General features: G+C 45.9%; 2 protein-coding genes across 2 annotated transcripts; both read left to right on the top strand.

Annotated features, from left to right (window-relative positions):
- Positions 1-1,514: 1,514 nt before the first annotated feature.
- LOC120913948 (tubulin beta-4B chain) lies at positions 1,515-9,862 on the top strand. Its single transcript, XM_040324308.1, has 4 exons — positions 1,515-1,645; positions 6,160-6,268; positions 6,350-6,460; positions 8,697-9,862. Exons 1-4 carry the CDS (start codon positions 1,589-1,591, stop codon positions 9,755-9,757), a joined length of 1,338 nt encoding a protein of 445 aa, XP_040180242.1. The 5' UTR covers positions 1,515-1,588; the 3' UTR covers positions 9,758-9,862.
- Positions 9,863-13,758: 3,896 nt separating this feature from the next.
- On the top strand, positions 13,759-17,428 carry LOC120914579. Its single transcript, XM_040325258.1, has 3 exons — positions 13,759-15,882; positions 15,963-16,557; positions 17,414-17,428. Exons 1-3 carry the CDS (start codon positions 15,752-15,754, stop codon positions 17,426-17,428), a joined length of 741 nt encoding a protein of 246 aa, XP_040181192.1. The 5' UTR covers positions 13,759-15,751.
- Positions 17,429-18,031: the final 603 nt, after the last annotated feature.

The following is an 18,031-nucleotide window of genomic DNA, read 5'->3' as shown; positions in this document are numbered from 1 at the left end:
AGGGGCAGATCCACGTAGATCGGCGCTTCTCTCCGCCGGGCGCAGCGTATCTAAGATACACTACGCCGCCGTAACTTAATTTTATTTTTTCAAATCCACAAAGAATGCGCGCCGTAAGTTACGGCGGCGTAGTGTATCTTTGGCGGCGTAATGGCGCGCCATTCAAATATCTGTGATGGGAGCGTGTTTTATGGAAATACGTTGTGACCCGACGTAAACTACGTTTTTTTTTAACTGCGCATGCGCCGTCCCTGGGAGTATCCCAGTGCGCATGCTCGAAATTAAACCAGAACCAGCCAATGCTTATGCAACCAGCCAATGCAATGGTGACGTCATTCTACACAAATTCCTATTCGCGAACGACTTACGCAAACGACGTAAAAAATTCAAAATGCGAGGCAGGAACGCCGGCCATACTTAACATTGAGTACGCCTCATAATAGCAGCTTTAACTATACGCCGGAAAAAGACGAACGCAAACGACGTAAAAAAAAAATGCGCCGGCCGGACGTACGTTCGTGGATCGCCGTAACTAGCTAATTTTCATACTCGACACGGAAACGCCGCCGAAAAATTGCAGCTTGGATCTGACGGCGTACTGAGACGTACGCCTGTCGGATCTTGCCGAGATGCCGTCGTATCTTGTTTTGAAGATACAAAACAAATATACGACGCGCAAAATTTGAAATTACGCGGCGTATCAAGAGATACGCCGGCGTAATACTTTTGTGGATCTGCCCCTTAGTTTCTTGCTTCATCAGGCATGTGACACAGGTCTAATAAAAGGAAGGGGTCCTTTGAGGTGACGATGTGATTGCTGAATAAAGCTTTGGAGCCATTTTGGAGTCATATGGTGTGCTGGTGACATTTTTCATTCACAGGATCATCACGGGACACCATGCCTTCAGCTCATGTAATGATCTTTTAATAACTAGAATTAAGATTATGGATTAGGATATTCCTGATCATTGGGAGTATTTCTGATGATTCTTTATTGATAGGCATTTCATCCAAGGCTCAGTTGTGTCTATGGGAATCCATGGAGACAGGTTGTGTTTAGGAATGCCTATTCACAAGACCGGTAACCAGGATAAACACAACACCCAGAGCCCTCACTAACGGAAACCATCCAGGACTCTCCACACCAAGCGGGAACCATGGTAACCGGCAGCTGCGTAGCTCAGCGAGGCTGGTAAGGAGTTACGCACACCTACTAGCGTAAATGCATCTGTGAATAGCGCAGCCACAAGACCGCGCCAAGCGCATTTGCAGAGGTTGCTAGGATGCTACTTGGACTCCGCCCTTTAGAGAAACAGCCAAAAGGTAAAACAGTCAATCATTTGAATGGAACTAATCCGCGTGCTTCAGTGACTGACGAGCAGCCAATCGCGTAATAAGTTCTTGGTGGGCAGGTTATTCAGCAATAGCCGCTTCCCTATTGGTCCCGCCCCCGTACTGACGACCAATCGTTAGAACAGCTATAGAAGCTCCATGGCGACGATCAGCCTATAAAGAGAGCTATGCGAAGGGCTCGATACATTACAGTCAGTCTCCTCCCGGCTTGCAGGAAATAACATAACAGGTCATCATGAGGGAAATCGTACATCTGCAGGCCGGCCAGTGTGGCAACCAGATCGGAGCCAAGGTGAGCTGTGGGGGGTGTGCCTATGAGACCAGCCGCTCGGTCCCCAGTACAGGCTATCGCTCAGACTTCCCAGCGGCTCATAAAGGGTTAATGCAGCGGTGCTTCGTCACATCTGGCTACCCATCACATTTAGGTACCCGCTGGAGTGCGCATGCGCGACGCTGCAATATGCGTTCCAACACTTCTACAATGTGACGGGTAGCCGTATGTGACAAAGAATGTAGCTATAGGATTTAGCTGAAAGGAATTTGTGAACGTTTTAATAATTTTTGTTGAGAATTTATCATTTGTAAAAGTGTTGGAACGCATATGGTGGTGTTGCGCATGCGCACTCCAGCGGGTAGCCAAATGTGATGGGTCGCAATATGTGATGAAGCAGTGGCCTTCCCTGATGTTGTGTGGGGTGGGCGTGACCAAACCAATAAATGGGCGTGTCCCTTCAGCCTGTTGTGTCACGTGCTCTGCCGGTGACTTGTTCTTAAAGCGGATGTGCCATAGGAAAATAATATTAAAAGCCAGCAGCTACAAATACTGCAGCTGCTGACTTTTAATATTAGGACACTTACCTGTCCTGGAATCCAGCGCCGATCGCAGCAGAGGATGAGCGATCGCTCGTCTCTCTGCTGCTCCCCCCGCCATCCACGCTGAGGGAACCAGGAAGTGAAGCGCTGTGGCTTCACTGCCCGGTTCCCTACAGCGCATGCGCGAGTCGCGCCCGCCGATTGGCTCCCGCTGTGTGCTGGGAGCCGAGTGTTCCCAGCACACAACGGGATGTGACGGAATGCCCGTCTTTTGCCCGTGAATGCCGGGCCGGAAGTGGGTGCAAATACCTGTCTTAAGACAGGTATATGCACCCCCCTCCCCCTGAAAGGTGTCAAATGTGACACCGGAGGGTTCCAATCAGCGGGACTCCACTTTAGGGTGGAGAACCGCTTTAAGGTTCCCCTAACGGGGAAGTTCCTTCAAGGACTGCGCAGGCGCAAGCTTGCTGACGGAAATCTCCGAACCTCGCCCGGCATCCAGGCTCATTCTTTAACATCCCCGTGGATTGGAGGATGTTAAAAAAAGAGCCAGGAGGCCGAGCGAGCCGTCCAAGCAAAGTGAGGCCGACTGGCCACTTTCTTTGAAATCCACGTCGCCCTGGATGCCGGCCGAGGTTCGGAGATTACCGTCGGCAAGTTTGCGCCTGCGCAGTCCTTAAAGGAACTTTCTCGTTAGACGGAACCATATCGGCAGATCAGATTGCGCCTGCGCAGGAACTTCCACGATAGCCGGAACCAGCTCGGCAGATCACCGGTTTCAAATATTGAGCCATATGTGTGTGAAGGTGCCTCAGTGCTGCGGCAGCTATGCCACCTCTTTCATTATAGATGTCACATCGGTATTACAGATCAATTGGGGGGGGGGGGGGAAACAGGGATGTGGGGACCCTGAAGATGGTGTGGGTGGGATCTGTCATGTTGGGCCCCAATCACATCAGTGTGTCCTATGTACATCACTCTTGTGGTTCCATTAATAGCACACTAAAAAGTGTCTGGATCTGCACTTAAAGTGTAGGGGATTTATTTTATTGGGGGAGGGTAGGGTAGCCCATTCAGGTAAAGTCTGTTTTTATGCTGTTGTGCAAAAAGCCCATGGGGGTCCATCGTCAGATAGGCAGGTAATTGCTTCTTAAAGAGGAGCACCCGCAACAACCCAAAAGAGTCAGTAGTTACCAATACTGTAGGTGCTGACGTTTACCTGCCCCTAGATCCAACAATGTCCTTACCATAGCTAATTCTTTGGCTTTGGGACCAGGCGCTGGCATCTTCACCAAGGGAAACTGGTATCACACTGCACATGTGCGAGTCACGCTGTGCTTTGTGAATGGTCTAGCAGTCTTTTGACCTGTGATGTGTCCGCAAATCGCCGTGGTGATCTGACCAGAACTGGGGGAGGGGTACCTGTCAAAATAGGAACTCCACCCCCCAAAAAAAGTGCCAAATGTAAGAGGGGAGAGAGCAGAACTTCCCATTTTGGGTGAAGTTGCACTTTAACTCACGTTCATTCCACTCTTGGATCTAATTATCTTTTGAAGGCCTAACTGAGCAATCCATGGAGGTTCCATTCAGTCGCTCCCCTGTGCTGTTAGAAGCTCTGAAGGAGGTCGTCTGCTTCATTTGTACCTCCTGGTTCTGGCCTCGTTCTTCAGCTTGTATTTTCTGGCTAATGTATAGAAATTCTGTTCCATCAGCACAGATTAGATTGGAATGTGTGGGTGGCCTGGAATATTGTGGTTTACTTGGCTCTCTGTGCTAGTCCTGTATCGGACCTCATTGTACTGGATGATCTATGCAAATCTCCTCATAGCTATGCAAAAATAAGAAGGGAACTTGGACAGCCGCACTCCAAAAGCGTTCCTTTTATTAAAATAGATCACAAAATAAACATGCCACAGCAAAAATTGGAACAAAAAGCTAACGTTTCGCACTGTGACTTCAGTGCTTAGTCATAGCTAGTACTAGCTACTAAGTTCCCTTCGTATTTTTGCATTGCTATTGCATTGCCGGCACCCATGGTTTGGATCCAGTGAGGAGGCTCTTTGAACACTACTGAGCGGTTATCTTTCCTAGATAGCTAAGCTGACAATTTATTACTGGTGTTTACAAACAAATAAAATGTGTTTGGAGAGAAGAGTCCTATAAAGTTTTAGATGTCGGGCTGTTGGCCTGTGGTCTCTATCTGTCCATAAACATGAAAAGGGTTTGCAGGCCAAAGTTGAGGTGTCCAGAGTAAGGGCCCTTTCACACAGGCGGATCCCATGAGGATCCGTTCCTTAAATATCCGCTTGCTCAGTGGGGATCGCTCCGTTGATCCCCGCTGAGCCGGCAGATGACGGGGTGGTCCCCGCACACTGTGCAGGGACCGCCCTGTCGGATCTCCGGTCTCCTCTATGGGGGGATCGGATGAACACGGACAGTCTGTCAGATGGATGAAATGCGGACATACTGTCCTAATGCTGTTATGGAAGGCCATGTCTCAGTTACGCATAGATAGCCCTAAGATCCGACAGGTGTAATTGACTTACACCATCGGATCTTAGGCTGCAATACTTCGGCCGCTGCTGGGTGGAGTTTGCGTCGTTTTCCAGCGTCGGGTATGCAAATTAGCTTTTACGGCGATCCACGAAGCTACTCGCGTGCGTAACGTCGTTTTTTCCCGTCGCAAAGTTAAGCAATCTTTTTCATTGCTTAACTTTACACCAGCCAGTCCACACAAGAGACTGATTTGTGGTTGGGGGTTTCTAATGCGATATAAAAGCCTGTTTGGGTCAATAACTTTAGGAATCCATTGAGTAGCATCTAACGGATGTTGGGAATAGAAGTGCGGGACAACGGATTTATGGCAAGATGGTCCTTGCAGCCCCCGGGTATTTGCAGTCCTTTTCACATGGCTTTTGAAGGAAGTTGTTTCTTAGCTGCTATCTGGTGTTTGTGAATGTCATGGCAACAACCTGTTAGATGGGATAGCAAGGAAACTGTAGTCAAATCTGCAACCATACCTGTTGTTCAGGATCTATTAAATGTGGGGTGTCCACAATGCAAACTGTCTCTATCATTAGAGTGATAGGCAGAGGTATGACGGGCAAGGTAAAATGCCAAACTTGCCCATGTAAAGCTGACCATACATGCTGCAAACTGTACAATCTCTGCTAGGTCTACCAACCATCTTCAGCGACAGGCCTTTACACTACACATTGTAAGGATTGTGTAGATAGGGTGGTGCACTAAGTATCTGGTTTCCCAATGAGTGCTATTGCCTAGTTGGCGATGCCTGACGGGTTAGGTTTAGGACATTAAAGGTTAGTAAACCCAGGACCCTGCATTCACTATATCTGGTCTCCCACAGAACATGGACATGCAATCCATTTTTAGTAAATACAAACTGGCAAATATCTTTTTCTCATCAGCAGTATAGAGCAGTCTTGTAACTTCTCTTACAAGCTTTAAAACACAGGCACTTCTAGGAGTTTTCACACTGCACTTGCTGTCGCATCAGGATGCAGGACCCCTGACCCTCTGTCAGCACAATTCTGATTGGCCCTGTGCTGATCACATGCACTCTCCCAAGAAAAAAAACCTCTAGCAATACACACCTATCTGAGCATGTGCAGCCTGACTCCAGTAACTGTCTTGTCCAGACATGTTTTTGGAGTCAGTAGAGGAGGATCAGAGAAGATGGGATCACAAGCATGCTTTACTTCATATACATTACTGTTGTGAGTTTAGTAACAGTAGATCAATAAAACTATAAACTGTTGGCCGTCGTGGCACCTGTTATGAAATCTTGCTGGATGAGAACAAGCACTGCATGAGATGTGTATATCGGAAGCTGAATTCCTGGCAGCAAGTATCGGAGTGCATGATTTGTCTAGCAGGCCAGGTTACTGTATGATCTACATAGGAAAGTGATTACTTGTTGCTCTAATATTTGAAACCTAATGTATTCTTTTTTTTTATTCTTTTTTTATCTAGTTTTGGGAAGTAATTAGTGATGAACATGGCATTGACCCAACTGGCACATACCACGGTGACAGCGATCTCCAGCTGGAAAGAATAAATGTGTACTACAATGAAGCCACAGGTGAGCTGTTCTCCATCTTTTGTGCTTCTCTTCCAGCCAGTAGTTGACATGGTGCTTACAATTTTTAATGTGTACTTTCAGGTGGCAAATATGTTCCCCGTGCAATTCTGGTGGATCTGGAGCCCGGCACAATGGACTCTGTGCGGTCTGGACCCTTTGGGCAGATCTTCAGACCAGACAACTTTGTCTTCGGTAAGTGAATGGGAGATTGACAACATGCTAAACAAGAAAATGATGGCATTTTAAAGATTACCATTGGGTGTATTGGCTTTTACCAGGCATTTCCAAAGTCCAGCCAGCGGGCCAATCACATTCTGGTTTTGAACAGCTCGCCTGGTAATTTAGACATGTGTATCTTATGTGACCCCAACATATCCCCGGGCACCACAAAAGATATACATGCTGGCTGCCTTGGAGGGGGGGGGGGGGAGACGAGTGCTGTACATACAGGAGAATGTCCTGTTTGCACAGCGGCCTCTGTTATAGGAAGTCCCGTCTTGTATTAAAGAGGCTGCCGAGAGAACAGATTCTCCTATATGTATGACATTTTTCTTAGTTTGTTATACAATTTTGCAAACTGCACTGTGATAATCGGACACTGACAATCGGTGCAGATGGCCCTTTAACACAAGCTGGCTCTTTCTCTCATACTGTCAGTGGGAGGAAATAAGAGTTGACAACCGGCTTGTGTTTACTTCCATGATCAGCTGTCATTGGACACAGCTCATCACTTGGTAAAGGGCTGCTGTGATTGGCCCTTTACCCTGATCTGGGATCAGCTAAGTCTGAAGAAGCAGGATCGCAGGGGGATATCATTCTGGCAAACTAAGCCTGTGCTGTAGCCGGCTTTCAGGTGTAGTGCAGGCAGGAAGTGGTTATAACAAAAGTAAATTGCTCAGTTCTCTGGTTAATCAAATGCAGGAAACAGACTAAACCATGGAGCTTGTATAATGCATTTATAATATAATACACAATTTTTTAGTGTGCTGTGCCAAGTAATCGAAACAGCAATTCACTCAACAGCCAATAGTCGGTGTAGAGGATTTTTTTCAACGGACCACCAACATGACTTAAAATGTTGTTTTAAACCCACATTAAAAACTAATAATAAATGCTGTACATTCTCACCCGGTTACTGTGGAATTTTTAATTCTGAAAACAGTTGATCCTGCTGCTCTCCCCCCTCCATGTCTCCACATGCCGAGTAGTGCTGACAGCTGGTGCACATGCTCAGTTTTCAGTGTGACTATGGTTACACAAGTGGGTGTATACACTGATAAACGACAGCCCACTCCCTACATATAGATTATTGGTGACTTCTCCTCCCTTTTCTAAAACAGAGCTGGAGGGGTGCCACACAGCCTGTGTCTGGCAGAAATTCACCCACACCATGTTGCCAAAATAATAGTTTTGATTTAAAAGTGTGTGTCTCGCATCAAGTGTAGAGCTTTTAGGGACACCTCCATTCGCTTTTCTTTTAAGGGCTTGTCTTGCCCAATTTTGTTTTAAAAGAGAAATTTCAGAAAACAAACCTAAATTTCCTTTGCAAGGGTATTCAGCATTTCTTGTTTCAAAACAAAGGAGATTCAGCCCTTCTAGCTTGTAAATGCAGCATTCCTGCACTGGACTTACCCTTTAGGCCACAGTTGTCAAACACAAGGCCTGCAGGCCGAATCCGGCCCTCCAGGCCATTTCATGTGGCCCTCACACCTCTCCTGCAGCTGCAGAAGAGCTCCAGCCCTCTTGTCCTCCTCCAGACCCTTACTTCCTCCTTTCAAGCAATACATCCACCTTCTTCCCAGCAGCAGCATAAGGAAAGGGGGGTGCATTGTGATGTAAGGAAGAGTGGGGGACTCAACTTCTGATGGTGGGGTGGCTCTTGACATCTAATGTAAGGGGAGGGGATGCGCTGGACATCTAGACTTACAGATACAACCATCCCCTTTGAGAACAATCATAATGCTGATGCGGCCCACGATGAAATTGAGTTTGACACCTCTGCTTTAGGCCTTGGTCTGTCTCCCACAGACTGGTCACTCACCAACTCTGTTCATACAGCTAGCAGACTTGTGCTGCACTGGCTCCCACCTCTCTCCTAGGTGGAGCTCTCCTAACTCCTGGACCAAACCTCCTGTCTGATGGGGTGAAGTCCAGAACCTTAGTCGGGCCCTTTATTTAAATCCCAGCACACACCTGATAAATTGGTGTGCAGGCTGTTCTCAAAGGATACCTACCTGCTAGTATGCATGTTCCTCCTGCCACGGTTTCCTTGCAGACAGGCTGGGAATGAGCTGGGTCATGTGACCGCTGTATATTGATTAGGAAAAATAATACTTTAAGAATATTTCCGCACTTGGAATGTTATCAGATTGGGGCTCTTGGTGCAATGTCTGCAGACATCTGACTCTTTTTCTTCTCCTTTTTTTAGGTCAGAGCGGTGCTGGAAACAACTGGGCGAAGGGTCACTACACAGAGGGAGCAGAACTGGTTGACTCAGTATTGGATGTTGTAAGGAAAGAAGCAGAAAGCTGTGACTGTCTCCAGGGCTTCCAGCTCACACACTCTCTGGGTGGTGGTACTGGCTCTGGTATGGGTACCCTCCTTATCAGCAAAATCAGAGAAGAGTATCCAGACAGAATCATGAACACTTTCAGCGTCGTGCCCTCCCCCAAAGTGTCCGATACTGTAGTAGAGCCATACAATGCCACCCTGTCTGTGCACCAGCTTGTAGAAAACACAGATGAGACCTACTGCATAGACAATGAAGCCCTGTACGATATCTGCTTCAGAACCCTAAAACTCACCACACCCACCTATGGAGACTTGAACCATCTGGTATCGGCCACCATGAGTGGAGTCACCACCTGTCTGCGTTTCCCTGGCCAGCTGAATGCTGACTTGCGTAAACTGGCTGTCAACATGGTTCCCTTCCCTCGTCTGCACTTCTTCATGCCAGGCTTTGCCCCACTCACCAGCCGCGGTAGCCAGCAGTACCGGGCCTTAACTGTGCCTGAGCTGACCCAGCAAATGTTTGATGCCAAGAACATGATGGCTGCTTGTGACCCACGTCATGGCCGCTATCTGACTGTAGCTGCCGTGTTCAGAGGCCGTATGTCTATGAAAGAGGTGGATGAGCAGATGTTGAATGTCCAGAACAAGAACAGCAGCTACTTTGTGGAATGGATCCCCAACAACGTGAAGACTGCAGTCTGTGACATCCCACCAAGAGGCCTAAAGATGTCTGCCACCTTCATCGGTAACAGCACAGCCATTCAGGAGCTGTTCAAGCGCATCTCTGAGCAGTTCACAGCTATGTTCCGCAGAAAGGCTTTCTTGCATTGGTACACCGGGGAGGGCATGGATGAGATGGAGTTCACTGAGGCAGAGAGCAACATGAATGACCTGGTGTCTGAATACCAGCAGTACCAGGATGCCACAGCAGAAGAGGAGGGAGAATTCGAAGAGGAGGCTGAGGAAGAAGCTGCATAGACCAAGACAAACCTTTCCTAAATTATTTTTACCTGTTCTGTTCATTTTAATGTTCTCTTTTGTCTCTGGTTGGCTGTAACTATTAAAACTTTTAATGGTTTCTGATTTGGTGTCCTTGGGAGTGGAATTCAGTCTTTTGCCTTTTTCAGCTGATTCCTTTAGATAACTTTGAGAAGTAATGGCTTCTGTTGCTGCATTGCTTAAAGTGGTTGTTAAGCCACTATATACACTTTTTGGCATCCGGCCTTTTTAATTATCGAAGGTGTTCCTGTGTCTGTGCTTTGTAAAACAAAATAAGAGCCGGTTCACACAGGGGTGACCTGTCAGGCGACTCAGCCGCCTGACAAGTCGCGGTCCACAGTAGTCGCCCAGAAGCGATTCAGTTCGCATGCGCCGCGCTTTATAAGTTTTTCATTCATTCAACCGTTCCAATAGGAGCGACGCAAGTCGCTCCGACTTAGAAAAAGGTTCTTATACGACTTTGGGGGCGACTTGCATTGACTTCAATACTGAAGTCATTTTGCAAGTTGCCTCAAGTCGCCTTGAGATCGCCTTGCCGAGTCGCCCCTAAAGTCGTGTCGCCTGTGTGTGAACCGGCTCTAAGCCGATTTTATTTATATATATATATATATATATATATATATATATATATAATCTGATTTGCGAGTGCTGATCGGTGATCATGTGATTCGCCGGCTCTCTTCTCTCTTGGCCTGACGGCTGCAGCAGGGGAGGCTAAGGATCACCTGTCGACATCAGTCAGGAGAGGAGGAGAGAGTCGGTTCCACCTGCTGCAGCTGTCATGCCGAGAGGAGAGAGCTGGTGGGTCACGTGATTTCCAATCAGCGTTCGCAAATCCGGTGTATAGCTGCTTATTTTTACAAAGCAGATGGGAGCACCTTGCATAATTAAATGGAGCGTACAGTGAGAAAAATAACTGATTTGAGCAGCGGGGGGGTGGGGGGAAGAGAGACAGTAGCACAGAGGAGAGAGAGTGGATGACTGAGGCACGTGAACTGTCAGGGTTCAGCAGCCATGATACACAGTGGTCAGTTTAACAAGGGGAGAGTAGAAACTGACAGGATCAGACAGATTTTTTTAGGTGTTACAGGGGGCAAAATTTTCACAGCACTGTGCTGTATAACCTGCTTTAAAGGAGCAGGATAATTTTTTTTTTTTTTTTGTGTGTGAACAAACTCCTCATGCACACTGGCCATTTTACCTCTGCTGTTAGGGGTGTCTGGCTTTTTTATGGTTTTAAACATCCATGCATGTGAGCTTATGTGTCCATGCACACAAAGGTGTGGCAGAAAAAATAAAATCACTGTCGGCACGTTGAGCAGCAGTGCTTTGCCAGCAAAGGCGCTTTTAAACCCACATTAATGTTGGGCGCATCAAGCACTTGTTAATTCAATTTAACGGCTAAAATATATTCTGGTCAGTAAAATGAATTAATGCCCAAGCACTTGATGCATATAAATGTGTACATGCATCAAGCTTTTGTCCTGCCAAAATGCTGCGGCCAGGAGGAAAGGAATCTAGAAGAGATGGGCTAAAACCCTGTGGGCCAGATTCTCGTAAAATCGCGTATCTTTGCGGCGTAACGTATCCGATTTACGTTATGCCTCCGCAACTTAGACGGGCAAGTGCTGTATTCTCAAAGCACTTGCTCCGTAAGTTGCGGCGGCGTAGCGTAAATCGGCCGGCGTAAGCCCGCCTAATTCAAATGTGTGACAGGGGGGCGTGTTTTATGTAAATGTTCTGTGACCCGACGTGATTGACATTTTTCACGAAAGGCGCATGCGCCGTCCGTGACAATCTCCCAGTGTGTATTGCTCCTAATACGCCGCAAGGACGTATTGGTTTTGACGTGAACGTAAATTACGTCCAGCCCCATTCACGGACGAGTTCCGCAAACAACGTAAAATTTTCAAATTTCGTCGCGGGAACGACGGCCATACTTAACATTGGTACGCCGCACTTATGCCACCATATAGCAGGGGTAACTATACGCCGGGAAAAGCCTAACGTAAACGGCGTAACTGTACTGCGTCGGCCGGGCGTACGTTCGTGAATTCGCGTGTCTAGCTAATTTGCATACTCAACGTGGAATTCGACGGAAGCGCCACCTAGCGGCCAGCGTAAATATGCAGTTACGATACGACGGTGTAACAGTTACGCCAGTCAGATCTACGGGAAATTTATGCGTAACTGATTCTAAGAATCAGGCGCATAGATACGACGGCGCATCTCAGAGATACGCTGTCGTATCTCCTCTGAGAATCTGGCCCTGTATGTTTGAGGCCTCACTGGCTTATCTGAGCCTTATGATCCATTGCTTTAATCGCTGACCTGAAACGAATGTGCATCTCAAGAGTTTGGACTTCACTAGCTGTATACTTTCCACCCATGTTCACATTGAGCCGATTTGACATGTCATTTGCAGCTATTGCTGGCAATGGCACTGTCCAAATCGGTGTGGTGCTGCATCAATTCCAAAAAGTAGTTCCTGTACTTCTTTTTGGCGACTTTAGGGGCAATTTGAATATTCATCTGTGCATGAACACGCACAGATGTCTGTCACGTCGCCCCCTAAAGTCGGACTGCATTGCCGGTTAGAAATCATGTGGGTTCAGCTGAACTCTCACGATTTCTAACCCGCATCAGTGTGAACCTGGGCTCTAGGCTACAAAATTACTGATGTTCACAATAGACAGGCAAGCAATCAGCATTTTCTGGTCACCGACCGCCCACACACTTCCCCATCGGTTTCCTTCTCTAAATGACCTCTGTATGTGTGTTCTCTCAGCTTAACCAACTGCTCACGACACATACTCCAAACGGGGGGCAGATGCAGGCACAATGACTTGCCTGTATGTCGGCCCTTCTGAGTTCGGATGCGTGCATGTGCGCCCCCTGCCAACCTGTGCTGCGATTGGACACAGGATGAGTTTGACAGCTGATTTTTGGCTAAAGTCGGCTGCGTCCAATTGCAAGTTCTGTGTACAGAAAACGGTTCTCTGGCCATCTTGCAAATCGGGAAGAAAAACCAGCCAGGTAGAAACGTAAAAGCAGTAAATATGGTTAGGCACACAGTCAGCCCCTGGATGTTAACCCCTTCCCAGCCAGTGTCAGTGCCTCCAACATCCGTTGGTAACCTGCCCAGGTAGTGTCTGTTAATGCAATGCTTTCACAGTCCCATTGTAAGTTGTTAATCACTGCCATTCTAGCATAGCTTCTATTGCTGTGCCAAGTCCATCATATAGTTTTGTAGGCGCTATAACTATTGCACAACTCAATTAATAAAAATGTATTGGGATTTTTTACCCGACATATAGCTGAATATATTTTGGCCTAAATTTACAAAGATGTTTTTAATGGATATGTTTTGTAACAAATTAGAAAAACAATATTTTTTTTCTTCATTTATAGCAGGGGTCTCCAAACTGCGGCCCGAGGGCTAGATGTGGCCCTTTGCTAGCCTTTATTCGGCCCTTAAGGCACTATTCCTCCCACTGACACCAACAATGGGGCACTGTATCTTACACTGATACCAATGATGGGATACTATTTCTCCTACTAATGGGGGGGGAAACTCCTCCTCCTATTGACCACCAAACCTGAGGCCATATTTATTCTCACTGATGCTGGGCCCGTGACATTTCCTGTCCCTGCTGGCCACAATCGGCCCTCCTAAAGTCTGAAGGACAATAAAGTGACCCTTTGTTTGAAATGTTTGGAAACCCCTGATTTATAGCAAAATATATATAAAAATAACCCCAGTGGTAATTAAATGCCACCAAAGAAAAGCTCTATTTGTTTGAAAAAATAAATACAAAAACAAAAGGTTCTGTTGTCTTTGAGGCTAGGTTCACACCTAAGCGAATTGAGTGCGGTTTCAACCGCATCCAAATCGCAGGACATTTTAAAATACATTGTTTTCAATGAGGCTGGTTCACATATGTGCGATGCATCCGCACTGCGCATTGCCTCCAAACCGCGTGCGGTTTTTATGTCTTGCGGTGCGGCTCAGGTGCGAATTCAGTCCCATTATCTTCTATGGGTACGCATCTAAATCGCAGGTGTGTTGCGGTTTGAACGGAAGTTTTTTTTTCTCCTCCACCACCTCCCCCTTTTCCTAGTTCCTCCTCTGTCTGTTTCATGCTGCTGAGGTGAGTAGCCATGTCCAAAAAACGGAGCAAAAAAGTCACTGCTAAGGTGAAGGACTGTGTGGATTCCGAGGAGCTTATCCGCCTTGTCAGGGAGAACCCACAAATCTATGACACCCGGCATCCTAAATATAAGGACAATGTATTGAAAAAAACTACCTGGGTTGAAATTACCAAAAGCCTTTTGCCAGAGTGGAGCATGTGCTCATCCCAAGTTCAAGCTGACAAAGGTAAGTTTGTTTTATTTTTTCATTCCCTAACTTATTAAATTATAATTCTAAGTAGACCCCAATAACTACAGTGCATACCGCACACAAATCCAGAGCAGGCCTTTATCCAAGCATGCATTCTGTGTGGACATGTAAAGTCTGCTAACCCATACCATGCCACATGTTTTATATCTTGGCATGGTGTTCCTAATGCACCCTGTCCCCGTGTTGCTGGTGGCACGTGACTCATTCCCACACCCTTGGTCATTGTTTGTATGAGTCTGCGTGTGTCTATCACCAAAATATGTAAACTCACTTTACCAAGTATGTTTGCAGATCCTTGGGGGAGTGACTATCTGTATTTGTCATCCTATTATGACGTTATTGGCCATGGTGGTCTTACAAAGACATCATCCTCTGTACAATGACACCCAGCAGAACACACATAACAGTATCACCAAGCCAATTTTTGGTGTTTTTGTCCAATTGCAGGTAGAGAATCACTTCGGAGTCCTTAATATGCTGCCAAAAGATAACTTTAATCTTTTTTTTTCAAGATGCATTCAAATTACACATAGTGACATTTTTAGCTTAGTATTTTAGGTTTTAATATTTAAAGGGCCATATATTTTAATGACAACACCACATTTTTTTTTTTTAAATTGCCTGCATCTGCCAAGGTAACTCGCCAGCTGGCGATAGAAAGTAATTAAGAAATTGATCTCGAATCAATTTCCCACTGCTAGTGCCCCTAGTCAAACTCCACTGTGCCGCCTCCATATTATGCATCATGGAATCCTCATAATCAATTCCATCACGTTCTCGCACATAGTTGTGCAGTGCACACGCAGTTTTCACAGCAGAGACAGCATGCTCCAAACTGAGATTGATGGCGGTGTGCAATATTCTCCATTTATTGGCAAGAATTCCAAATGCACACTCTACTACTCGACGTGCCCTAGTGAGCCGATAATTAAATATTCTTTTATCATTGCTCAGCGCTCTACTTGAGAATGGTCGAAGAAGATTTTTACCAAGGGCAAACGCTTCGTCCCCTACAAAAACAAATGGGAGGGCTGGCTCATTTGTTCCGGGCAAGGAGGAATCGTTTGGTAAATCCAGACTATTCGCCCTTATCATTCTCCCAAATGTGGAATGATTAAATACACCAGAATCAGAGCTGCTACCATAAGCACCCACATCAATATAAATGAAATTATATTTGGCATCTACCACTGCCATTAATACAAACGAAAAATATTTTTTATAATTAAAAAACTGACTCCCACTATCAAATGGCCTCAGGATGCGTATGTGCTTGCCATCGATGGCTCCCACACAGTTTGGAAAATTACATCTCTCCCAGAATTCATCTGATATCTTCAACCAATCTTCTTTTGTAGGCTTTTTGAAGACCAATGGTTTTAGTACATTCCATATAACAAGGCATGTTTCATGTACAATGCCAGATATAGTTGATTTTCCAACCTTAAACTCATAGTGGAGACTTCCAAATGAATTTCCTGTAGCTAGGTACCTTGAACAAATAAGAAATATTAAATAATTATTATCTTCTCTTTTTTACAGTGGTATACATCAAGAATCGTTGGCGAAGCATGCGTGATGCCTTCAAGAAATACAACAAACATCTAAGAGAAGTGAGGAGTGGCTCGGGGGCACCAGCTAGAGTACCCTATATGTATGCAGAGGACCTTGCCTTCTTGAAACCACTCATAGAGATGAGAGAGTAAGTTATCCTCTACATCATCTATGTATCGTGACTATATATTTAGCATTAGTAATGTTTCTATTTTTTAATAAAAACAGGACCGAAGCAAGTTGGGACGAACAGGATGTCCTGGAGGATCAACCAGAGAGCCAATCTGAGGCCCAATCCGTGCCAGCAGTTTGCATTGATCCAAATGAGGAAATACCTGAAATGCCACTTGGGTCAGATCTATGGGTCACAAACCCAGAGACTGACTCTGGATTGCCTGAGCCTATGCCTGGACCCTCCTCAGCTCCAACAACCATTGCGCGGCCTGCCAAAGTGGCACGTAAGCGAACGCCAGTATCGCAGATGGACATAAGCGAGCGTCTTCTAGAGATGTTACAACAAATGGCTGGAAAGGTGGATGCTTTCTTATGTCCAGCTACAATATTGGCGCTTAATTTTGTACCATTGATCAAAAAAGTTGTACCTGAGAGATATTTAGAAATGCGAACCACAGTAGAACACGTTCTGCAGTCATTTACAGTGCCAAGCGAGCAACATACATTGGAAAGGCCATATGTAACTAAAGAAACAACACAGATACACTTACCAATGTCAGGCCAGTACCCAGACCCAGGAAACCAACCTTACCCCTATGTTCCTCCATCCTACACTTCAAGCTTTCAGGAGCCAACTTCAATATATGAGGTACAACAGAGGCGAACTCCATATCCCATCCCATCCACATTCCCTTCAATTATGCCACAAACACAAATGCAGGAGATGTATGTGCCACAGCACCATGGGCCTCAGACACATGGGCCTCAGACACATGGGCCTCAGACACATGGGCCTCAGACACATGGGCCTCAGACACATGGGCCTCAGACACATGGGCCACAGCACCATGTGCCACAGCACCATGTGCCACAGCACCATGTGCCTCAGCACCATGTGCCTCAGCAACATGGCCCACATCACCATGTGCCTCAGCACCATGTGCCTCAGCACCATGGCCCACAGCACCATGTGCCACAGCACCATGTGCCACAGCACCATGTGCCTCAGCACCATGTGCCTCAGCAACATGGCCCACAGCACCATGTGCCTCAGCACCATGTGCCTCAGCAACATGGCCCACAGCACCATGTGCCACAGCACCATGTGCCTCAGCAACATGGCCCACAGCAACATGGCCCACAGCAACATGGCCCACAGCAACATGGCCCACAGCACCATGTGCCACAGCACCATGTCGAGTCTAGCCATGCTTCAAGCACCGAGATTGATGAATCTACCTCAGCAAGTCAATACTCCTCAGACACACCATTATTTCCCAAAACATATCAACATCTCTAAAGTTTACGTTATGCCCACAGTAAACAAGCATGTGTGCATATTTTGAATCAAAGTTTAATCCAGAGGAAAACTTGAAGGCAAAGTTTATATTTTTTATATTAGTCCAAGCAAAAATATGTTGTCTATTTCTTTATTTTTGTGAAAGAAGTAAAAAATAAATATATTTTTGGGCATCTTATGTCTGGTTGTTCATTTATAAGTACAGATGTTGGATAGTTGAAACCAAAAATGAATACATGCTTCAACATCAATTTGAAAATGCACATAGGTGTGGAAAAGTACCTTAATGTGATTAATAATCTTTGGGCAGGCTGGATGCTTGCTCTGAAGCATGTGTTCTGGCGCTCCAAACTATGGTACGTTAGTCCTAACAATTCATCAAAACTTCAAACAAAAATAAAATTTTTAATTATAAATTTAATATGGAACAATGGAGAAAGAAAATGTTTTGCAAAATTAAATAAATAATCACCTGGTTATTGACATGCGTGTATAATTAAAAAACTTGTCCTCATGCCCACGGAGATCTTCATATAATATAATGAACTGCCCTCTTTCATCCCTATTTGCAATGATAGGATGAACCCAGTATCTTCTTCTTCTACTCCTCCTTCTCCTCCTTTCAACTTCCATCAAGATTGCTGCTGTTGCAGCAACAACTGTAGGCATGATCATGGGCAGGGCAGCACACATTTCTTAGGAAATCCAAATCCTATTCCACACTATACTGAATGCTCGTGAAAAAGGAAGAGTTCAAGAAAGGTCACTCCCTTTTATTACCTACATCATCACACAGCTAACAATGATTGGCCCTCACCAAAAA

Source organism: Rana temporaria, chromosome 9, assembly GCF_905171775.1.
Source record: "Rana temporaria chromosome 9, aRanTem1.1, whole genome shotgun sequence".
NCBI lineage: Eukaryota > Metazoa > Chordata > Amphibia > Anura > Ranidae > Rana > Rana temporaria.
Note: the sequence above shows the minus strand (reverse complement) of the source record. Positions and strands in the feature narration are given on the sequence as shown.